This window comes from Heteronotia binoei, chromosome 5 (genome assembly GCF_032191835.1).
Source record: "Heteronotia binoei isolate CCM8104 ecotype False Entrance Well chromosome 5, APGP_CSIRO_Hbin_v1, whole genome shotgun sequence".
NCBI classification, from domain to species: Eukaryota; Metazoa; Chordata; class Lepidosauria; order Squamata; family Gekkonidae; genus Heteronotia; species Heteronotia binoei.
The window spans coordinates 125896457-125922163 of NC_083227.1; the positions used below are offsets into that span (position 1 = coordinate 125896457).

The window sequence follows — 25707 nt, forward strand, 5'->3', positions numbered from 1 at the left end:
TGGAAAATCCACATTGAAATACACAATAAGATTTTCCCAAACAGATTAAAAATCAGTCCATTAAAAGAATCCTGCAAGAATCTGAAACAGATTCCGCAGCAGCACTTCAAGATTAAAACATGCCAGTCTCTGAGGTTTTCCTTCCGGATTTCATTATGGAATAGAAACTTGGAAGAAATATTCATTTAAAAGCATATATTCAATTGTTTTCTTCAACATGCATGCTTGCCACTGGCTAGGGTCACCGATTCCAGGTTGGGAAATTCCTGGACTCTATGGTATTTGACGATAGAGGTTGTCCTTTACTCAGTAGTCAGGATCTCAACAGTAATTCCAGAAGAATTCCAGGCCTCCGCTAGAAGCTGATTATCCTTTCACTGGCATATATGTCTCATCATCACAGCTGCCATCATTTCATTAACCCAACAAAGAGCTGACAACTTCTGGGAAGGGCTGGAGTCCTCCTAGAGAAAATGGCTGCTTTGGAGAGTGGCCTCTATGGCATCACATTCATGCTAAGCTCCCTCCCCACACTCTATCTCCAAATCTCCAGGAATTTCCCAACTTGAAACTGGCAACTGTAGCCCAAAATGAACTATCAAATCTGAATATTCTCTGGCAAGAAAATTTAAACACTATTATAATAATGGAACTGATAGTTTGGGGGAATTGAGCTGAGGAACAGAAGTAACACCATGTGACTAAGGGGAGGGGTACAATTGGAACAGGGAGCCAAATGACCCCCACGCCAGAGTAACTAAGAGTTAAACTGGTATAAGGGGTGTTTACACTGGGACCGATTCCCTACTAGGTTTGTTCTGGCGTCAGTGCTCTTCCCGCCCCCCCCCCAATGCTTCCCTCCAATTTCTCACAAGCTGCCCCGGGTTGCAACTTGGCTTCCTGTAGCAAATCCTCTGAAAACTGGTTTCTGCTTGCCATGGGAAAGAGGCAGGGCAAGTCGCAGCCTTGGAGCAGCTTCTATGAAATCGGAGGGAAGCATGAGGGAGCGGAGGGGTGAGAGCTCTGACACTGGAACAAGCCTAGTGGGGAATTGGTCCAGCACAGGGCATGAACAGTGCTGCACCAAGCACGTCCACTGATGCTGCTGCACTGCAGCAACGCGGCCATAAAATTTTTAGATTTTAGATGAATTTATTGTCATTGTTCTCAACAAAAAGAGAGCAACGAAATGAGGTGCTCTTCCACAAACATACCAACACATCAAACACACATATTCATAAACCATTTAAATACATCTAAAACCATTAAACCATTTAAACCATTAAAACCATTTAAATACATCTAAAACGGATAAACATTCATAAAACCATTAAAACCATTTAAACCATTAAATAAACATTCATAAAACCATTAAACATTCATAAAACCAAAATGACTGTGTGAATCCCCACACTGGCATAAATGTGGGCATTCCAGGGGACGTGGCACCAGTTAGGCAGCTTCCAAAGCATTTTCAGAGTGGAACATTCCTCAGAACAGGCACAAAATCATGTCAGCAAAAATGCTGGCACAGCTCATTTGCAGCCATGGTAATTCCTAATCGACTCTTCCCCACACAGCTGAGGTAACACCCATGGGAACTCGAGCAGCTCAGGATACCAAGATGGTGCCAACCCTGACCCTCCTTTGCACCCAATCATACACACCTACCCTGCAAATAGTTCCAGGAGGTCACCACAAAGCTGCAGATGTAGCGTTCACAGCACAAAATGCTGTCTGATAGCTCCCTGCTGTATGAACTTAGACTGAATACACATGGTGGGCAAAACAAAGAGAGGGCAGCTATCATTGCTGGGTGAGCACTTAGGGGAAATACACCACAGGGAAAGTAAAGTCCACACTCTGTGGCTGACTTCTCCCATATTTCAGCCCCCACAGGCACAACAACTCATCTGCTGAGATCCCAAGGGGCAGCCATGCATGAATAGGTAAGCAAGGCACCCCTTCCCTACCCCCACTCCTCCCCCCCCCCATGGCAAACAACAGCAACAACTGGGAATCATAATCCCCGAAGACCCCAAGATAATACTTCTCAATCACTGGCCTGATTCCAAATTGTCATCTTCAAAAAGATCCCTTATGACCAAACTTTTAACGGCCGCAAAAACAACGGTAGCCCAATCCTGGAAAAACTCTAACAACCCATCCCTCGACACCTGGCTCCTAAAAATTTGGGAGCACATAGCAATGGACAAGATTCAGGCGTCTTTAGACACTACCGACCCCTATCAAGCCTACTCTAAATACATCGCAATTTGGCTTCCTATCCTGGAAAGAATTGACAGTGATCCATTTTATATAAATTCCTATAACAAAAGTAAATTATACAAAGACTTCTTATGGTTATAACTCATTCCACTGTATATGATTATGCAATTTTAACATTGGCTTGTTCCTCTTTTTTGTTTTGGTTATATAACTTTTGCTGGTTAAAATGTACTGTTTACTGTTGGATGTTCCTTTTTGTTTTCTTTTCTTCTGTTGTTGTTAATTGCCCAAACTCATTAAGATATACGCAATTTTATATTATTTCATGTTATACTTGTATTAAGAATTTTATCAAATAAACCATTTATTAACCGGAAAAAAAAAAAAAACAATGAGCCATACTGGACATGGCATCTCCTACTCCATGGTGTAGTATGCAAAGGTGACACCAGTGCACTGGCCTGCTTGGCCCACCAGTTAGCAGCAATTTCCCTGCACAAAGCACAGTGGCAGGTGGGGAGCCCCACCAACCTGAATGATCCCACAGAACCCTTCTGTTGCAGGTGCAGAATGCCCTGATTCTGCTTACAAAGTGCATCTCCCAATATACAGAGGTTCTGGCAGGACGCTGACTCGGGTGTTGAAGATCTGGATTCTGCCACCCAGAGGATCCCCTTTGCAGCATCAGAGCTCCAGATGGGGTGGGAAGATCTCCACAGCGGCCCCTGTGCAACTGCCAAATCCCTACAGGCTGCCAACAGGGACAGCTGCCACACCACTTGCAGAGCTGACACTTTACCATGTGCCCTCTGTGCAGCAGAAGTCAGCCCTTGGGAGCCAGCCTTCTGGCCCACCCTTTCCCATGGCCATCAGAAAGTCACCTCAAGCACCAGAGGACCAAGTGGGGTTCTGCTTGGAAATGCTGCAGTCCCACCCTAACCACTCTGTTGTTCTTGCATCCCATCAATAAAGCTCATCCATTGTGTGTATCTCAGGTGTTGGCATTTGTTGCAAACAATGGGAGGAGGGAGGAGTGGTGCTGTGCAAGCAGAACAGTGGAAGAGGGCCCTATCCTCTTCCCCCAGTCAAAAGCACAGACCATACAGCCAAAAAATGCAGGGTTGCCCCACTAACCTTCTTGAAACAGGCAGGGGGGCAGCATGGGGAAAGATGTCCTGACATGCTAGGGATCAGACAAGAGACTGCCATTGAACAGCCCTGGCTGTGGTTCCTGGGCCCAGGAGGCCAGCATGGGCTGATGACCCATCCAGGAACCATTGGGCAAATTATGCTGTTAACTTTAGGAACTGCCACCACAGAGAGGATTGGTGGGTAGCAACCTACTCTGCATAGCAGAGATGGTCAGTTTCACAGGGCAAACCCCCATACGGACTTGCTAGGCCCATCTGGATCCTAGCCTCCCCAGGGATATTTGGGTATGCAAATAAGGGGCTCATAAGGCACACAGCAGCAGCTACCAGGCAACCTCAGTCACTGGACAAAATTGAAGTCAATATGTGCATCAGCCTTCCTGATGACCCACCTGAAGCATGGCTACTTTGACAGTGAATGCCATCGCTATGCATGCCAAGCCAGGTCCCAGCTACCCATAACCATCATGGGGCCCAGTGCCATAGAGTGAGGAGTGCCCACCCTTCATGGACAGATCAGCCATCTGCCCTCCCCCCCCCCCTACGTTTGCAGAAATTGCAGGTTACCCAACTGGCCACATATGACTGGCACACATGCCTGAACCATCTCAAAGCAATCAGTTCCAGGATCTCCCTATAGTTACTGTTTCTGGAACACTAGAACAAGGGCTACTTCCCTAGCCTTCACAAAACTTGAAGGAAGTTTCTCATGGCCCCGTGGATGAGAACTCAAGCTTCTGCTTCCCAATATAGGAAGAGGTGTATGCTGGTAATTGGGGATTCCCAGGCCCGTAGCCAAGGGGGAAGCTGTGGGGACACTGCCCACTGACATCCAGGCAGGGCCCCTCAACTCCAGGATATGGCTTACTTTTTTCTTTTTTCCATTGCTGAGTCAGCAAAGCATCATCAGCGGCAGCCAGAGCCAGGAGAGTTGAGCAGGGCACAGGGCACGGCTGCAGCAAAAGCAACAGCTGAAGAGGAGGAAGGTGGAGGAGCTAGTGGTGAAAGAAGCTGTGTTAAATGGGCTGGGGGGGGGGGGGTGGATGGAGCTTCCAGCTGCAAAGCACTGGGGTGGGGAAGAGGAAGGTGGAAAGATACCCCCTGTGCTAGCATGCATGGTGCAGTCCCTTCTTGACTCCAAAGTTTTAGGATTCATTTCCTCAATGTGGCCACATTCAGAGCCTCCAGCTTTTGTCCAGAAAGCTTCTGAGAAGTGGTAAGCACTGCAATGGATGGAAAAGGGTACCCCCTGACTTCTTTAAAAGCTCCCCAATTTTTAAAATCCTGGTTATGGCCCTGAGGATTCCCTACCCAGAGTGTCCCGACCAGACTTGTCATCTTAGGAGGTATGCTGTCTAACGGGTGAATACATATGGGAAGTGAAAGAAATGGTAGGAAGACTTGTGAAGCCCATGGATTATTATTATTTCTTGCTGATCCCGATTGCAGCCTTATACAGTGCACTCCTCAGAGCCTGCTTTCCACTTCCAGGTGCTGCCCAGCCACTTTCATGTACCCTGGGTCTGTGCTTCAGAAGTGAAAGCAGCCAGGCAGCAGATGAGCTCCACAGAGTCTGCCTTCCCTTGGGGAAGGCAGGCTCTGAGGAGCGGACACTCGGCTGGGGCTCAGAGGTATGTAGGGGGAGGGAACACCCAACGGCACCCCTGTAGGCCAGGTGGTGCCCTAGGTGGCTGCCTGCCTGGCTTAGTCCCACATGCCAGCTCTGGCTGTGTGGGCTGGCAGCAGAGTATGCAAGCATTGCCCTGGCCACCACCAGAAGCAGCTCTACCACCTCCCAGCTCCATGCCTTCTGGTGCATGGTGGCAGAATGAGTGTCTGCCCTAGAACATGCCATCCAGATTGGTATTGTCCACTCTGAACTGCTGGAACAGTTCCTTTGGTCCCACTCAGAAGCATGTCTGAGCCCTCTTAGCCTTACGAGTGGACAGTGGAGAAGGATCTACCTGGAAGGGAGGCTGTCATGTGGGAAGTTATCCCCCAACTGAGGAAGGCAATGGCAAACCACTCCTTAAAAAGTCTGCTGTGAAAACGTTGTGATGCAACGTCACCCCAGAGTCAGAGCAGCAGGGAGGAGGATGAAGGTGGCCAGTTTCCCAGGATGACAGCTGAGGAAGGTGAGCCATCTCCAGGGGGTTGCGATGACACCACTGCCCACCTGAGAGTTTCTGTGGACTGACTGGTGTGTTCTTCCCTTGTGCCACGTCCCTATTCCCTGATGTTCAGTGCTGATGTCATGGACTACCTATGCAGTCTGAATTGAAGGAGGCACATGGCAATGGCAGTCTCTGTGTCAGAGTTCAAGGGCCCGGTTGCTGGAGGACAGGCTTGATCTCTTTGAGTGCCCTGCCAGACAGAGGAGGCAGACATAGCATTGGCAAGGGAGTTCCCCCTGAGCCATGTGTCATGGTGCCCTGGGGAGGATTCTGGACCCTTGCTGGGCATGGGTCCCTCATCTGTCACAACTGCTCCTACCCACCCTTTCATCTATGTAAGCAACAATTGAGCACAAGTGTCTGGAGAGGCATCGTGAGTGGCAGGAAGCTTTTCCAGGGGCAGCAATGGAAGGACTGGTAGTGTCTGTGATGGTGGCTGCCAGGCACCTTGAAGGACTTCTTGCCATTGTGAGGAACAGGGGTGCCTCTTGGAGTCTTGTGGGGGGGGCAGCACCTTCTGCTTTTCCTTGTGCTCATCCTCCAATGGGGGTTACATGGGGGTTTCCACAGGGATGCACTTGTGTGGGTGCCCTGCTGGATGGCATGGCCACTGGGGAGTGGAGGGCACCCACACATCCACATTCTTGTTCATCAAAGACTTTGAGGACCCTGTGGACTCTATGTGTGAAGTAACACTGCCTACCTGGCCTACTCCCATGTGTCAGCCCTGTGGGATGAGCAGTTGACGCCCCCCTCCCCACAGGCAGGTGGCAGGGGCTTCTGATGGTAGCTAGTGTGCTTCAGGGGAGCTATGTGTGTTTCAGGGGAAAACCAAGGCTCTTGCGGCCCACCCCTTTGTGCCACCTGCCAGCGACAGATGCTTGACTCAGCCCCCTCAACTCATGGCTCCCATTGGTCCTGCTTGCCCTATCATGCCATTGCCACCTAGCAACAATGTCCTCACCTAGCAACAACAGTGCTGTGGTGGAAATGCCACAGCCACCACCACAGTGGGCAAGCCAACACTGATGGAGCACTTTTTCTGCATTTGGTCACTGCAAAACATTCCTCTTAGGGAGGCAACTAGTAGTGCCACCAGGGCTTTTTGTGTAGCAGGAACTCCTTTGCATATTAGGCCACACACCCCTGATGTAGCCAATCCTCCAAGAGAGCTTATAGGGCCCTAAGTACAGGAGTACAAGCTCCAGGAGGATTGGCTACATCAGGGGTGTGTGGCCTAATATGCAAAGGAGTTCCTGCTACCAAAAAAAGCCCCGAGTGCCACTGTTGCACCACACTGCCAGCGCAGGTGCAACAGATGATTGCTTTGTTATATAATTTCTCAGCAAAGGTAAGCTTTTAAATAGATATTAAAAATATGTGCAACAAACCATTCACTATTTATAAAGGTGAGGAGAAAAGGAAATCACACCAAACTCTGTAAAATACTTCAATGAACAAGTGTAAGATTTTAACTTACAGTCTGTTAACATACCCAAGCAGAAGAAAAACAACAATAGATTTATACGATAGTTCCCTTAGACTCTGTGGACTTCTGCTCTCCTATTCCTTTGCTACTTTCAGTAGAAGAATCAAATTGGGGAATCTTGAGAATGGGCAAAGCGTGTAAGGTTAGATCCACAAACAAAGGAAAGATAAAGTTTTTTTTTTTACAGTCTAGTTCAGTAGTCATTGGGTAGTATTCCTTCAGTTGCATTCAAAAGAACAGCATCCTCTTTGGCCAGAGAAGAGCCAAGCAATTATCAGATTACTGTTTTAACATAATCAGAGGTGCTTTTGAGGGCATGTTTTATTTGAATTCCATTCTAGCGTTTAACATTATTTTATGGTCAAACTGGGGGAGATGGTTTTGTTTCTCACCATCACACACACATACTTTTCTGTCATGGGTGCTGGGGACCCTTCAGAGGAAGTTGAGTCTGATGAGGAAACTGTGCCCCTGCCACCTGCACCAGTGCCCCTGCCTCCTGCTGGAGAAGATCCCAGCCCCCCTGCCTCGCCCTCTCGGGTGGCTCGTGTGCGTGACCGCCTCCGGCAGGACCTCAGGGATCGGAGGAGGGCGGCACGCTCACAAGCAAGACGCTCCCTGAGCCCTGAGTTCTGAGAGGATTCTGGCCCTTCTAAGAGCAAGGATGCTTGAGTGGTAACAGGATCCTGGCTGCCTCCCTGAGCCAGCAATTAGCCCAAACGGGCAACAGCCAGCAGAGGGCTATATAGCTGTGGGCTTTGGGAGGAAGCTTTGTGGAAGCAACTAGTCATCTCCCTGACATTCTAGCATCCACTCCGGCTTGACTTTGGTTCCTGACTCCCTGACTTTGGCTTTGGACTTCTGGACTCCCTGACCTCGGCTTCTGGACCTCAGACCTGCGATACTTCTACAGTGATTCGGATTTGGCGCCTCGGACCCTCCTGCTTACTGGCTACAGACCTCGGACTGCCTCTGGACTTTGCCTGACCCGGCCCCAGCCGTGACAGATTGCTTCCACCCACAAACACCCACTCCACAGGATGGATGCTGAAGCAAGTGAAACCACAGAACTACTGGCTGTGCTCCAAGCCCAGGTACAGCAGCTAACACAGGCAGTAGTACACTTGCAGCAACAACCTGCGGCCAGTGCTCCAGCCAAGTGCCCAGTTCCCCCACCTGACAGATTTGGGGGTGCCGTGGAAGAATTTCCTGCCTTCCTAGCACAGTGTCGGCTGTACTTTGAACTGAGAGCACGGGACTTCCTCAATGACAAAACCAAGGTGTGTTTCGTCATCAGTCTGTTAAAGGGGCAGGCGGCCAAATGGGCCACACCCTTACTGGTCGCGTCCTCTCCCCTACTGACTGATTACCAGGGGTTTGAGGCCCACCTGTCTGCTGCTTTCTCAAACCCAGTCCAAGCAGCCACAGCCAACCGGAAGATCAGGGCACTGAAACAAGGCAACTCCTCGGTGGCTCAATATGCCACTGAATTCAAGCTCCTGACCCAGGACTTGGCGTGGAATGAGGCTGCCCAGATGGACCAGTTTACTGAGGGGTTGGCAGAGGAGGTCCTGGATGAACTGGCCAGGGTGGAGCAGCCACCCACGCTCCAAGAACTTATCACCCTCTGCCTCCGCATCGATGGCCGCCTGGAAAGTCGCCGCCAAGCCAAGACCAGAGGGCGCCAGCTCCCTGCGCCGTGCTACCTGGCTCCTCGCCCGTCCCCAGCTAGTACCAGCGCCAAGGATGAGCCTATGCAGCTTGGAGCTGCTCGACCCCGCCTGACCCCAGAGGAAAAGACCAGACGCCGCACGCAGAATCTGTGCCTCTACTGCGGCACGGCAGGCCACTATGCCTCTGGCTGCCCTGCTAAGCATCGGATACCTGGACCTTCGCTGCCACCGCCGCCAAAAGGGCAGCCCCAGGCGTAAGTGGACCCCCCAGCCTGGGGCGACTAGCTGGGTCCTCCGAACAGCGGGCTGATACCCCAGGGCCATTCCTGCTACCAGTCAAACTCCGTCTGCCTGACGAACGCTGGCTGTTCGTGTATGCCATGCTGGACTCGGGAGCGGCCCACTGTTTTATAGATGCCGCCTTTGTGAAGCAGCACCAGATCCCTGTGCAGACAAAAGGGATTCCGTCGCTGGTGGAGGCTATTGACGGGCGCCTCCTCCGTTCTGGCCCCGTCACCCAGGAGACCTGTCCCATCACCTTCCACGTCCAGCAGCACCAAGAACAGCTGCGGTTTGATGTCGCCCGCATGCCTCGCTTCCCGCTGATTCTAGGCCTTTCCTGGCTGGAGCTGCACAACCCCATCGTGGACTGGGCCCAGCAGGAACTACGCTTCCGAGACCCATGCCCCCATCTGACTCCTCCCACCACTCTAGCAGCTGGCATCCCGAGTGGTGGTCCTCAGCTCCCTCAGAAGTATGTGGACTTTGCTGATGTCTTCGAAGAGACAGGAGCTGATCAGCTTCCCCCTCACCGGCCCTACGACTGTGCCATTGATTTGGTACCTGGGGCACCACTCCCGGTGGGGCGTCTGTACCCAATGTCGGAGCCGGAGTTGGCAGCTCTGCGAGACTTCCTGGACAAGAACCTGAAACGCGGATTCATCCGACCCTCAACCTCTCCCCTATCTGCTCCAGTGCTCTTCGTGAAGAAGAAAAGTGGGGAGCTCCGGCTGTGCAATGACTACCGGGCCCTGAACAAGATCACCATCCGCGACCGGTACCCTCTACCACTGATCCCTGAACTCTTGGATCGCCTAAAGGGGGCCCAAATCTACACCAAGCTGGACCTCCGTGGAGCGTACAATTTGGTGCGCATACGGCCCGGAGACGAATGGAAGACCGCGTTTGGGACCCGATACGGGCAGTACGAGCACCTGGTAATGCCCTTCGGACTGACCAATGCCCCCGCTGTCTTCCAGAGGTTCATGAATGACATATTCCGGGACCTGCTCGACCGCTTCGCGATCATATACCTGGATGACATTCTAATTTACTCCCGCAATCCTGCCCAGCACGCCGAGCACGTCCGCCAGGTCCTGCAGCGCCTACGAGCCCATGGTCTCTACGCCAAGCTGGAGAAGTGCGACTTCGACCTGCGCTCCGTCGAGTTCCTTGGGCACATCGTGTCACCGCAGGGGATCCTCATGGACCCGAAAAAAGTAGAAGCGGTCCTGACCTGGCAGGCTCCTCAGAATCGCAAAGACCTGCAGCGGTTCCTCGGTTTTGCCAACTACTATCGGCAATTCATCCCGGCCTACGCATCCCTGACCACACCCCTGACTCAACTACTCTGCCCCAAAGAACCCTTCCACTGGTCCCCAGAGGCCGATAACGCCTTCTCCACCCTGAAGACTCGCTTTGCCACCGGGCCACTCCTGAGATACCCCGACCCCCAGCTTCCCTTTACGGTGGAAGCTGATGCCTCCAACGTGGCCCTGGGAGCAGTGCTGTCCCAGCGCGAGGAGCCGTCCCAGCCACTACAGCCCTGCGCCTATTACTCGCGGCAGCTCACTGCTGCAGAGAGGAACTATACCATCTGGGAGAGGGAGTTGCTCGCGATCAAGGCGGCGTTTGAGGTTTGGCGACATTACCTCGAAGGGGCTCGCCACCCTGTTCAAGTGCTCACCGATCACCGGAACTTGGAACACCTCCAGACCACCCGCCGTCTCAACCAGCGCCAGATCCGGTGGTCCCTATTCTTCTCTCGCTTCGACTTCCGGATCTCCTACATCCCCCATACCCAGAACCGGAAAGCAGACGCGCTCTCCCGGAAACCGGAATATGCCCCTGCCTCAACTGAGACCGCGCCCGCTGCTCCAATCCTGCCGCCCTCAGTATTTGCAGCCACCTCCACTTCACCAGCACTCGTGGAGGACATTCGGGCTAGCCAGGCCAATGATCCCTGGGTCCAGCAACACCTTCAGGCTCTCCAAGATGACCCAACAGGGGAGTTCACGACTCGAGGCGGCCTCTTGCTACACCGCGAACGCCTCTATGTGCCGCCCGGGCCCTTGCGGGCAGAAGTGCTACGCCTGACCCACGACTCGTTACCCGCCGGGCACTTTGGACAGCATAAGACCACCCACTTGCTGACAAGGGAATTCTGGTGGCCACGAGTTCGCGCTGATGTTGCCCGCTATGTCAGCTCCTGTGACGTCTGCCGACGGGCCAAAGACATCCCAGCCAAACCCTCAGGGTTGCTGCAGCCCTTGCCCACATCTTCAGGACCCTGGGATACCATCTCGATGGACTTCATCACGGAACTTCCACGCTCCAAGGGTCAGACTTGTATCTGGGTGGTCGTCGACCTATTTACCAAGATGGCCCACTTTGTTCCGTGCCCGAAACTCCCCACAGCTCAGGAGACGGCCCAGCTTTACCTGCAACACATCTTTCGTCTGCATGGACTCCCAGCCCATCTGATCTCCGATCGGGGCCCTCAGTTCTCCTCTCGGTTCTGGCAAGCCCTCCATTCCAGCCTGGGTACTCGAGTGCACCTGTCCTCGGCCTACCACCCACAGACAGATGGCCAGACAGAGCGCACCAATGCCACGCTAGAGCAATATCTCCGCTGTTACACCTGTTACCAGCAGGATGACTGGACCACTCTATTGCCCCTAGCGGAGTTTGCATACAACAACGCGGTCCATTCATCCACCCAAATGACCCCGTTTGCTGCAACCTACGGGTACCACCCTCGGTTCTTCCCAGCGATCCTACCACCCACGAATGTCCCCGCCGTCGATGCCTACCTGCAAGAACTCCGTGCCAGCCAAGACTTGCTCCGAGAGCAGCTACAGCAAGCCAAGGAGGCATATAAACGGGCTGCGGACCGAAAGAGGCAAGAAGGCCCTCCAGTGCAGCCGGGGGATCAGGTGTGGCTCTCAACTCGCTACCTGCGCCGGCCTGGTCGGTCTCACAAGCTGGATGCACGGTTCATTGGACCCTACCCCGTCGTTGATCAAATAAACCCCGTCGCCTTCAGGCTCCAGTTGCCACCCCACCTCCGCATTCACCCCGTGTTTCATCGCTCCCTCCTTGTTCCGGCTGCACCCCCTGACCCAGCTCGGACTCCTTCCCCACCGCCGCCACCACCAGTGTTGGTGGATGACGAGGAAGAATATGAGGTGCGCCAGATCCTGGACTCCCGGTACCATCGTGGAGGCCTCCAGTACCTGGTGGACTGGGAGGGATACGGCCCAGAAGACCGGTCTTGGGAGCCCGAGGACAATCTTCATGCCCCGGACTTGGTGCACCAGTTCCACAACGACCACCCCGACCTTCCAGGTCCCTCGACGGAGGGGGGCCCTGGGGGGGGGGATAGTGTCATGGGTGCTGGGGACCCTTCAGAGGAAGTTGAGTCTGATGAGGAAACTGTGCCCCTGCCACCTGCACCAGTGCCCCTGCCTCCTGCTGGAGAAGATCCCAGCCCCCCTGCCTCGCCCTCTCGGGTGGCTCGTGTGCGTGACCGCCTCCGGCAGGACCTCAGGGATCGGAGGAGGGCGGCACGCTCACAAGCAAGACGCTCCCTGAGCCCTGAGTTCTGAGAGGATTCTGGCCCTTCTAAGAGCAAGGATGCTTGAGTGGTAACAGGATCCTGGCTGCCTCCCTGAGCCAGCAATTAGCCCAAACGGGCAACAGCCAGCAGAGGGCTATATAGCTGTGGGCTTTGGGAGGAAGCTTTGTGGAAGCAACTAGTCATCTCCCTGACATTCTAGCATCCACTCCGGCTTGACTTTGGTTCCTGACTCCCTGACTTTGGCTTTGGACTTCTGGACTCCCTGACCTCGGCTTCTGGACCTCAGACCTGCGATACTTCTACAGTGATTCGGATTTGGCGCCTCGGACCCTCCTGCTTACTGGCTACAGACCTCGGACTGCCTCTGGACTTTGCCTGACCCGGCCCCAGCCGTGACACTTTTCACTGCCTTAAGACCTAAAAATATCACCAGGCTCCAGTTTTGATCATTTAAGCAGATTTCAAGCCTTTTGTCAATTATAATCAGATTGAATTTAAAGTCTTTCCTAGTTAAAAAGAGCTGAGAAGTTAACCGCCCAAATAAGTGGGATCATTTGCTCACTTGATCTCTACATATTATGAATCCTGCATGAAATAAATAAAAAATATGAAAAACCAGCACTCAAAATGTGTCACAATGGATCAAAAAACTTATGTCAAAGACAGCAGAAAGTGCATTGTAATTAGCTAGTATTATACAAAAAGTATTACATCTGCTGACTCAGCACTTTATTACATTTAATCTTGTTGTTAGTACTATTACCAACAGCACACTTCATAATGTATAAAAGAAAAAAGTGATGCAATTCCAACCCAATGTCATTCGAGGACTACCTCTTAAAATGAACCTATAGCTGAATTAGGAAGGAAACTATTTATAATATGCACAAATTGAAATTATGAAACTGGAGCATCTCATGTAAAGGTGATTCAGTCACTTTGAAAGTCAGTCTGGCGAATTATCAAGGTGTATTGAGCCAACAAAATTAGGTTCCATTGCTACCTATTCTATGTACTTTACAGAAACAGGTCACACACTGCAATGTTATGTACCTACACTGACTATCCAGTGTTAAAAATCCATTCTGTGCATGAAGATATGTATAGCAGGTGCCTCAAGTGAGCACTGATACAAGGAAAACTGTGGGTGATTCTTTGCTCTGGCCCTGGTGCTTTGTTTCCCTCGGGGCAGATGTTGGTTTCTACATCTCTTGACCCAGAGCGGCAGTTTGACCCGCCTCTAAATCGGTGTCCCCCTGCATCTAGGAGATCGTCATTTTGTGAGAAGTTTATTTTTGATGCAGTTTTGGGGCTCAAAATTTATGTGCAGAACTCATGCCAATGCTCTGTCAAACTTCTTGCATCAGTAGAACACACCCACATAACTCCAAGCCCATGATTCCGCTCAGCTGCTGTGAGAGCCCTCTCCAGCCCCACCCACCTCACAGGGTGTTTGCTGTGGGGGAGGAAGGTAAAGGAGATTGTGAGCCGCTCTGAGACTCTTCGGAGTGGAGGGCGGGATATAAATCCAATATCTTCTATTCCACGTGATTTTGATAATGTGTCATTGCATTGTGATTACTTTCTTCCCCCCTCCGATTAAAATCACTCCTGACTATTATAATTTTTTTTTCAAATAAGATCGTTACAACTAAATAAATAGCGATGTTACACAAACTACTTTAAAGATGTGCGATTGCCACCTTTATTGATCCCCCCCCCGTATGGCCTCAAACAGGAAAGGAAATTTGATTATGTTTATAGGTTTATATTTTTGATAGGTTGGGGAAACTTTCTCCCTTAACCCCTCTGCATAAATCTTCCCCCCTCACACACCTTCATGCATCTTTTTGTAATTTGTAATTTGTTATAGCTTTTAATGGAAAACTGTGTGTTTAACATTCAGCGTGTGTGGATAAAAACGGTGGATCGCCGACTCAGATTTCCCGGGGTTTAGATAATCTGCCAATGGCAGGGCGAAAGGAAAACACGTGACTTTGCCAGTATTATGCCTCTGGCATTACGTTGTAACACAAACAAAGACGGTTGTATTGTAACGCGAACATGCATGCGTGTTAAAAAAAAAGGGAAACATATGAGGGAGGGGGAAATTGCTACGATTGTGGGGGAAACTGCGGAATCAGAACACATGGAACAGATTGGGAATTGAATCCGGGAGAAATCCTCTAGTGCGGAATCAGGAAATCACACCCTCATGGAACAACCCCGGAGCGAAAGGGAAGCAAACGCCAAATGCAGAATCAGCCTGTGACTGCAGTCAACCCAAAGAAACAGACATCAAAATAAAAGTGATCTAGAAATTAACTCCATCACAAAAGTGGAAGCATTGGTTACTTTATGTCTTACTTTTCTTCCATCATAGAACTCAAAGGACAAACAAAAAGTACCCATGCATTGACAAAACATAGACCTGCTTGGCATCCACAAAGTTACCACATCATGTACCTTCCATAAATCCTGGACATAAGAATATGGTAAAGGAATACCAGATAACATTTAGTGTATCTCTATGTAGTGCTTCTTTCATCAGGATCTGTGATGTAAGTTTTTACAAGAAAATTTAAATCAGGAAAAATTCCAATTCCAGTTCAAATAATTTAAATGTTTTAATGTTAGCAAAATTTAAATAATATTAGCAAAAGAAGGCAAATACGCCATCTACAAGCACTGTTTGTTCATTCTTCATATCCCACCTTTAGACCATCTAACATGATTGTTTTGCAGCATAACAGTTTTAAAAACCATAGATAAAAATAATTATATTTGTATTTGTGGAGTAGAAATTTTCCCAGTGAAAAATATAGCACTGGGAAATTTTCTAGGAAACGTTCCATTTTGCAAAAAAAATTTCTCTTCCATATAATACCTCCGATCACTGTAAACTATTGTTTCTATCAAGTTTTCTTGCCCAGATAGAGGAGTACCCAGACTGCCATGATAGGCAACTCCCTCCGTATCCCTGCTCTACCTATACAGTTGTTGGTGTGCTGGTAAACAAATGGGGGGGAGGGGAGAGGTGAAGGTTGCACTTGGTCAGACACACGAGAAATAGAACTAAGCCCCAAAGAAGCCTTGTGTGCTGAACAAAATGATCTGATATGCTGCACCTGCCAAAAGTTGCCCACTCATGTATTAGAGCCAGAGATACATAAATTGCGAGATTAAGAAATGTTTTACCAACTCCCTGTCTCACATCTAAACATCTGTTATCATGTTACAGACACATATTCCTTCAAATCACAGACCTGCCAGAGGTCACATATGACAGCATCTAGTAATAGCAAATTATGCACCAAGTGATAGCAATTATCAAGTAGCTAGATTTGTTCAGTATTTTGCTGGGGAAAAAATTAACATCTGCAGATTACATGGGAATAAAAACAGACCTTGTGGTGTAGGATCAAATAGTAGCTGTCTATCCATTAAATCCTACTGATTTGAAATGTTATAATCTCTACTAATGAGATTTCAGCACCTGGAGTTTTCAGGATTTTCAAAACCACTTGCCATAAATGAACTTGCATCCCAATCTCTCTCTTAAATCTGGTTTATTTCATCACACCCCCTCACAAATCATCAAGCCTGGCCAACCCGGACCCAACCTCATAAGAATCAATCCTAGGAAAGGACAGCCCGGCCAGGCAAAGCCTTTTGGGAAAAGAGGGCACGGAGCGATGGTTCCACCAGGGCTAGGCATGATGATGGTTGGGTTTGCTTGGCCCCAAACTAAAGCTCCTGTAGGAAAACGAAAGTGCTTCAAGATGGCCCAACTTCAAAGGGCGCCAAGAATCCCTGCTTCCCAGCTCACAAAGCCGAGGACAATGAGGGCGCCCTGCCGCATGAGGGACCACTGCCAATCTGTATGACAAAGGAGCACGCTTGTAAATTTGCACTGCGTTTGAGGGAGGCGCTTATGGCCCTTTTCATTAGCCGTGTCTTCTCCCGGCCGCCTTTGAACTGGACAGCGCTGCAGGGTCTTTCCCCAGAATGTTCATTTGCGTTTCCCTGTGGAGAGACTTCCACTTTCCCATCGAGGAGCTCTCTCGATTAGCCCCTTCTCTCGGCGAGTTCAAGAGTTCAGCGCGAACACGAGGCTATAGGGTTTGGCCCTGGTGCGGCGACATGCTCGAAGAGGAATAACGTAGAGTCGAAAGAAGCGCTAAGAAATCAGCCCTCTTGCGGGGCAATAGACGCCAGAAATAGGTTTGGCGGGAAAGTTCGCTGGCGGCACGCGCGCCCTTTCCTTCCTCACACAATCTGTTGCTTGCACGCAACAATTTCTCACACTTAGACACTGATTCATTTATGATCTGTGAAGGCCACTCTTTTATCATGGGTCAGGTCAGGGTGGCATATTCAAAAACCGAAAATCGTTTTAGGAAACGAGCTGGTGCGCTATAGCAAATGGAGAGTCTCAGACTCAGGGCTTAATAAATCTGTTCAACTTTACAATGAGATTACTCCTCTGGCACTTGAATTGATCCAGCACTTACCCCACAATGTAAATTAAATGTACCTTAGCCCTAAGATCAGTGAAGCTTTAATAAATAAATACATTATCCAAACCAAACAATCCTACAAATTACAAATTTGGAATCCTAGTTTCATCAGTACAAATTTACATTTTCCACAACTGGTGAAAACTAACACAAAAAGTTATTAAATTATCCCATCATTTCTTAAACAAAAACACAGAAAGTCAGCTCATTCTTCAGGTTATGCCCAAACACCTCCAAAGTTCACACATTTTTTAAAAAAACATATTGATCTCCCAATTATTGTTTCCCACAGAAAAACCTTGCATAGTGTTTTACATCACAGACCAGTACCAGAGTGTTGTCACAGAATAATAAATACTTAGTGGTTTTGTACTGATGTTCAGTAATGTGAATTAGCTAATTGTAAATATGAATTGAAAGATGGGAAAATCACTTTTTAAAAATTTATTTATTTATTCATTCATTCCTTGTATTTATATCCTGCCCTCCCTGCCGAAGCAGGCTCAGGGCAGCTAACAACAATCAAACCCAAACAATAAAACAGTAAGCAAACAATTAAAATTAACAATCATCACCAATTAACAATTTAAAACAGTTTAAAATAATTTAAAACAATTTTTGGTGCTAGTGTTGGTACTGTTACATTCAGCGAAGTTGGGCATCTACTTATACTGTAGTTTAACTAAAGGCAAGTCGAAATAGAGCTGTTTTACAGGCCTTTCGGAACTGGGCAAGGTCCCGAAAGGCCCTTACATCTTCTAGGAGTTGGTTCCACCAATGGGGGGCAGCAATTGAGAAGGCTCTTTCTCTGATAGCGTTCAGTCTCACCTCCCTCGGCCTGGGGATTGACAGTAAATTCTGCGATCCAGATCTAAGTACCCTCTGGGGAACATGTGGGGAGAGACGGTCCCTAAGGTAGACAGGTCCTCGGCCATATAGGGCATTTTACAGCTGTGAATGCCAATACAATAAGACAGGGGTGGCCAACGGTAGCTCTCCAGATGTTTTTTGCCTACAACTCCCATCAGCCCCAGCCATTGGCCATGGTGGCTGGGGCTGATGGGAGTTGTAGGCAAAAACATCTGGAGAGCTACTGTTGGCCACCCCTGCAATAGGAGGATTAAAGAGTGTAGGAGAATAACTAATCCACATTAAGTGACTTTGAGTATGTGCAAATGTTTATATAGGAGCCCCATGGTGCAGAGTGGTTAAGCTGCAGCACTGCAGTCCAAGCTCTCTGCTCACAACCTGAGTTTGATCCCGGCGGAACCCGGGTTAAGGTAGCTGGCTCAAGGTTGACTCAGCCTTCCATCCTTCTGAAGTCGGTAAAATGAGTCTCCAGCTTGCTGCGGGGGGGAGTGTAGATGACTGGGGAAGGCAATGACAAACCATGCCGTAAAAAGTGCTAGGAAAACGTGATGCAAAATCACCCCAGAGTTGGAAACAACTGGTGCTTGCACAGGGGACTACCTTTACCTTTAAATATTTATATGCAGAGCATACATTATAAGGTAGATAGCCACACTGGCCCACAGTAAAATCCAAAAACAAAAGCTGTGTAATACCATTTTCCTTTAAAAGCAATCAAAATAACACAACTTTATAATGTACTAACTTTCAAATTTTCCAGAACAAACAGGTTAAAAGAGGGAAGAGGAAGATCTTTTAGGTTATGATCTGCCTGCTCTATTTAGCCAATTGGAATCAGTAGCTCAGGATGCAGATGAAGACTTATTGATGTCATAGCCTAAAAGATTCCCACCTTTGTTGTTGTTTTAACATATAGCCTGCAGATTCTGCAGATGTTTGTACACAGTACTATTTTGATTGGTCTTAATAAAGACATTACATGACATTTCTTTTTTGATAGTGCATACATAATTTCCTCAAATGCAGATTATAGCTTCAGGACTCAAAGAATCTGTCCTTTCACACACAGGTGAAATCTGTCCTACAAAGGTCCCATTTATTTCATAAAACCATATGACAGTTTTGTCTCATGCTGCCTTGCATGCAAGACCATCATTACATACAAATCGGGACAATCACCATCACACAGCTCCAGAATATTCCAGAATATAAGTCAAATGGTCAATATGGGTCAAATGATCAATCCAGTCCTTAATAGGCTCTCACTGAACCCATAAAGAAGACTCAGAAATGATAATCACTACAATCCATAGAATAAAATTATAATCCTGTAGCACCTTTAAAACCAACAAAGTTTTACTCAAGGTATAACCTTTGTTGGTCTTAAAGTTGCTAACTTTCTTCTGTAGGTTCAGACCAACACAACTGCCTACATGGATCTACAGTACAATCCATGTAAAACATTTTCCCCACATTCTAAAATCCTCACATTCCGTTCCCTTCCCCTTTTCACATGCTTCTGCCTAAAATTTATCAGAGTGGTTTCACTAATTTGTGATTATTCAACCAAGCTGTGTATGGGCTGCTTTTCCCCCTTAAGCTAAATTTCAAGTTTTGTATGGTGTTTAGGGGGGGGGGGGGAATCAGCCATCTTGCCATTTTCCTTCACTTTTCCTTCTACTCCAAAGAACTGAAAAGAAATCATAATCTGATCTCAAGATCAGAACCAAGATAGTTGTTTTGTGACAAACAGAAAACACAATGAATAAACAACAGCCTTCTAGGTAATGGCAAATGAATAACTCCATTTAAAAGGATGTCACATTTTCTGGTACCAGAAGCCTGGCAGAATATTTAAAAATATCAAGGAGTGGAGGTAAGGATACTCATGTTCTTAGATCTGATAAGCTTTCACTTAGTAGGAGGCTGGTTTGGGCATAGAAATTGATCTGTCAGTGCAATCCTATTGATTTACTCCATTCTTAAAAGTCATTGACTTCAGTGGGCTTAGCCCAACATTACACTACATAGGCTTGCATCGCAAATGGGTTTTTTTTGGGTTGTGTGGGAGCATGGAGTTACTTCATGCCTAAACGGAAATAAAATGTATATTTAAAAAAGAGTGTACATGCACAGGAAACAGAAAGCTTCTTTTATGTAAGCACCCACATCTTCTGAAACACCTTTTCTCTGTCCCCCTGCCCAAACACGTTCATTATGCACTTACTTACAAAAACAAAATGTAAAATGCCCCACAGCGTATAGCAGTTTTTCATGCATGCTCTTTTCAACAACATCTTAATATAATTTTAAAATAGTATGTAAAGTAGCCCTTCAGATCCTATGGTACATTGATAAGGCAGGACTTTTTTTTTTTCAATCATTATCACTGCCTTGCTGGCTTATGAAAAACTCTTAATCACCTAGATATGCATACTAGCACTCCAAAATGTGTGTCTTCTGGGTATCCCCAGATAGGAGTCGGTTATTTCTCTCCAGGCAAATCACCCCAACAGTCTTTGCAATTGATGTGATTTGATTTTTGCCTTGTCTGTCACTCCAATGACGATATTTATCTACAGGGCTTGTCAGTTAAGTTAGAGCAAGAATTCTACAGTTTACTATGTTGCTAGATGAGAGAAAAATTAACTTGTGACTCAATGAATGCCCAATGCCAGAATCTTGGAGAAGTGTTTGACAAAGATACTGAAAGACTGAGGGTTGGTGGTGGGGAGTGTAATCATTTCTTAAAATGTAGATGAGCTATTGGCTTTGTGCATGACCTTACAACTTGGTAAACCATATAATTAAAAAAAAAAACATTTTATTGTCACCCAGCGTTAACTCTTGTTTTCTTGGAATTCTATCTACAATACACGTCTAGGAAACATAGTTAAACTTGCCATCTTATATTTTGAAACTTAAAGATATCAGGTGATAAAGTTCATCACATGCAATAGAACTAACAAAGATCCTAAAATGAACAAAGATTATAATACAGGATCAGTAAAGACTAACAAGATTTTATTCTTTCATGGAATATTGCAGTGGATCCTCTTAAATACACTGGGGTGTATCCTATCATGCGATTCCTCCAATATTTCCATATGCAGAAGATGGGACAGCAAATTCCTGCAGATTCTCCCTCTCACTGCATACCCACCCCACTTGGGGTGTTCCTGAGGGTTTGCTGACTACTGAGAAAAAAATCTTGGGTGGCTCCACTGCTGCAGCACAAGGCGGAATTGGGGAAGTACATGATTCAATAATCACAACCCAGTGGATCTAATCAATAGAAATCAATAGGGTTTAATGAGGCTAACTTTTTTTGCCGGTTTGGCTGTTGGCACTACACAGACTCTAAGCATGTTCACTTAAAATTAAGTGTAAATTACATAGTTGGGAAGAGCCCCGTGGCCCAGAGTGTTAAAGCTGCGGTACTGCTGTCCTAAACTGCTCACGACTTGAGTTTGATCTCTGGCGGAAGCTGGGTTTTCAGGTAGCTGGCTCGAGGTTGACTCAACCTTCCATCCTTCTGAGGTGGGTAAAATGAGTACCCAGCTTGCTGGGGCGAAAGTGTAGATGACTGGGGAAGGCAATGGCAAACACCCCATAAAAAGTCTGCCATGAAAATGTTGTGAAAGCAATGTCACCCCAGAGTCGGAAATGACTGGTGCTTGCACAGGGAGGGGACCTTTCCTTTCCTTCCTTTTCCTACATAATTGGGATACATTTCAAGGCATCTTAACTTGCTGCTTCACAAGTTACAAAATGTTTATTAATATGCAATCCACTTCTGGCAAATACAGGATTATGCTCCATACACACAACTGGGAGTTCATTGCCAGTCACAGGTTCATAAACTGGAAAAAAATCCTACATGTTTGTACATCTCACAGAACAATCCTCTCATGGCTTGCACGAATTCTCAAATGGAAGCTCAACCTGTGCTGGAATTTTGGAATGTGTGAAATGGCCCAGTGCCCAAGCACCCTTCCATTTTAAAAGTGCCATTTGATCACAAACTCGTGTGCATACAAGATGATGTACAAACGACAATGAAAAGTAAGCCTTATAAAGTTTTCAGCTCTGTCCTGCACTCTGCTTACTGAAACCAGTGACTGAGAAGTAAGACAGAATAACAGAAACAAACTCCTGTCACTATGACCTAAATCAGACCTCCCACCCACCCTTTAGCAAAGAGAGCAGAAAGAAACGGAGAGGATTCCTTACCGCTGTTGTTGCCGGTGGGAACATTGCGTCTCATCCATTCAAAAGGGGTACGCCTTTGAGCGTTTGGGGACAACTGGGGTACTGAGCCGTTCATGGAAGGCGGCAGCAATCCAGATCCCGGTGGCTGTATTGGACTGAAATCAGGAGGGCTGTATCCAAGCTGGCCCGGGTTAGCGACCGATGACGGGGCTCCTGCGCCATAAGAATGCCAATCCTCTTTGGTTGAAGTGTATGGAGAACCCCAGGCACCCGTGGGCTGCCCATGATGAGGATCGCTGTTAATCCCTGGCACGTGGTGGTAGCCAGCAAAATCCGGGTACTGAGGGGGCACAGGCACGTAATTCTGCGGACTGAGGTTCAGGCTGGGATGTCTGACTGGGTTGGGGTACATGTTGGCGTCCTTATCCAACAGATAGCCCACATACATCATCCCCAAGTTGTCCTGCGCGCATAGTGTGCCCTGTGCTTGCAGCTTCTTCTCTGGCCTGCCCTTGCGGCTAACTCACAGCTTCTTCCTGATAAATCGTTCACCTGAACTTCTTGAGCAGTTCTTTTTTTTTTTTTTCCTCCCACAGTTTGCAAAGGCACCTCCCTGAGGAAAGACGTTTTATTGGGCCAACCTCTAGGAGCATTTGCATTGAAAGGCAGGTTTGCATTTCAAAGTACAGGAATCAAAGTGGAAGTCACTGGGTGGATCCAAACGATACAAATTACTCCGTAGACAGAAGTGATGGGGAAGGGGGAGGGTAGGAAAAGAAGGAAAGGCCTTTGGAGAGAGTATGCTTTTAAAAGTAAAGCCTGAGAAAATCACAGCGAATACAAAGAACCAGAATACAATGGTATCGCGGGGTGGGGGGGGGGGAGGAGATGGGCATTTCAATAAGTTATTTCTCAGGCTGTCTGCCGGTATCCGTGCCATGTAGCTGGCAATCTGGAGCATCTGATCTAAAAGAGACTTTCAGTGACTTCAAAAGTTGAAGGGTCTTAGTCTTTGCCTTTTAGCTTGTCATACTCAGCTCATATTTTAAAAAAAAAACCTGCCCAGATGCGTGTCTCATTCTTGCAAAAACTGGAATGAATCTCTATTCTCTTAGTATCTCTGAGGAACACCCAAGTCACAAGGGAAACAGGTAGCCGTGAGTCGTCCAATACTGCCTAAATCTTATAGATGGGACAGATGCTCAGCATCTCAGAATGTCAGTATTGGACATCTTCCAAACTTAAGGGAGGAGCTTTACAATTTTAAATTAGCATAAATAGTGGTAGTATTCGGCATTCCCTTTAGTGGTTCCATTCCATACCTTCCTAATTTAAAATTAGTTTAACGGAGAACTGTCAATATGCCTACAAAATTCCTTTTCAGCTTTGAATAAAACTACCAATTTCTTTGTGTGTGTGTGACCTGGACAGTCCAAGTTTTATAGTGTTCCGATTCACTATGTGATATTCATTAATGCGTTTTATTAGACTAAAGCACGGGTGTGGGGTTTTTTTTATATTGTTAATCTTTTGTTCTTTTCCAATTAAAAAAAATATTTTATTTTTTCCCCTGAGGCCGCAGAATGAAGAGAGCAAGGAACTTATTGTAAAAGAGAGATTACTCCCTTACTGCTTATTTTCCAATACATGCATTCGTGTATATTACCAACGTCAGTGGCTAATTCCCCGAAATGAAGCGTTTCCCTTGGAGTCTTTAGTATTTCTGTCAATGCTGCAGGTGCCTGGCAAAGGGGCAGGTAGAAGATGGTGACGTCCAGACATAGATCGCTTTGTGCGTTTTTTAAAACTTCCGAATTTTAATACAAACATTGATAGTGGCAGATTAATCTTCCCGACAGGACAAGAAATGTTGCGTATGGCTGCGTGGAACAGTGATGCTCTCAGTGAGTGGATGCGATGCGTGTAAACGATAAGTTTGAGAATGAGAAATGTCTCTTTTGGCGCAGAAGGAAGTTTTCCCGTCCCTAAGCAGAAAACGAGGGCTCGCTCCTGCTTGAAAACCAGGGGCAGAGCAATTGCATCGTTTATGGTGTTCCTAAAATTATACTTTCTTGGAATGAATTCCACTGGAGTGCCAAGTAGACCATGGAATCTATATGACTACGAATAAAGTTCGCGATGCTGCAGTTTAAAAATCGCAGTTTCTGAAGAGCCTGGGTTGAGGAACGTTACCTCCCCCCCCCACCCCCCAAGACTCATGGCCCTGTGTCACTGGGGAGCATAATCTTATCGTCTTTCTTAGCTCAGCGCCCTCTCCAGACCCCTACCAGTCAGCCGCGCCTTTTATCCTTTTGATGCCAGCTCACACCTACACGTCGCCAAAGGCCAGCCCTTCCTCAAGAAGAAAAGCAGGCCTTCCTTCCTGCGGGGAGGGGGGTTGTGAAGGGAGAACAAACTTCTCTTGCTTTCCCGTTCGTCCCCCCCCCCCGCCCCCAAGAGACAAATTCTGCAATCGAGCAAAGGAAAGCGCTTTGGCTGGGCACCTGCAGAGCTTCCTAAACGCGAACCTCCAAATAGCGGCCGCTCTCCTAAATTAGATTAGCCCCACAACTCCTACCAATTCAAAGATCCCAATAATATTATATAGTTAATTTGTTTCCCGGTTGCTGTTCCAGATTTGTTCCCAACCAATTACACTCATCCGCCTTCTATATATCTCTGTGGCAGTAACAATAAAATGTTCTAATCCTAGATGGAAAATGGGGAGCATAGAATTATAATGCACAATACAGTATTTATTGAGGACTTTTCAAGATCACCCCAATGGGACACTGTGTGACAGAAACCTTCATCATGACGTACATTGAAAGAAGTTGGAATTCCTGGAAACACATTGTTTATTTAAAAGTAGTGAACAAGAGCACAGGAATTATAAATGCCAAGCAATGGGAAATCACCCTCTGTGTCTTAACCCTTATAGTTTATGACAAGTCTCTGACGAAAATCCAAAAGACCTGAATTTCTTCAACGTCTGAATTCTTGAAGATTGCCTGTAGATGCAATTCTCTTCTAAATTTAGAATGGAAAGGGAAAAAGTCCAGTATTTATTTTTGAAGTTAAACTCCCCCCCCCTAAACAAATGTAATTGGATTTCTTAACACATTATTCTGTGAAATGTGCAGAAGCACCAGCCATGGTTTTGTCTCTTGTGTTGTTTGTTTTTTTAAAGAAACATCAATTGGGCTTTTCTTGCAGGTCAAGTTTGTCAAAGTACACATTATAAATATAAGTATTACATGCGTGGTAGTATTTTAAATTAAAATATGTTATTAGTAAATACATTAGAATAATATTTTAGCATTAAAAATCTGCAAATTACAATACTGGGGAAGCCTTCCAAATTATGTAGGTTTAGGGCATTAACATACCTCAAATATAAATTATTCCATCTAAACCTTATTATTGATAATGCAATTTTTTCACTTTGGCTATCTATTAAACTATTCCAGTTCCCATTATGAGTTGATAATGGGCCTGAATTGCCTGCTACTGACATTTATGTAAATCTT

General features: G+C 47.2%; 1 protein-coding gene across 1 annotated transcript in view; it reads right to left on the reverse strand.

Annotated features, from left to right (window-relative positions):
* The window catches only part of CDX1 (caudal type homeobox 1), a 77563-nt gene extending 54849 nt beyond the window's left edge, over window positions 1–22714 (reverse strand). Inside the window, exon 1 of the mRNA XM_060238317.1 lies at window positions 22199–22714. Coding sequence (XP_060094300.1) covers window positions 22199–22628 — 430 coding nt within the window. The 5' untranslated portion in view covers window positions 22629–22714. The remainder of the gene's footprint in view (window positions 1–22198) is intronic.
* Between the last annotated feature and the right edge of the window lie 2993 nt (window positions 22715–25707).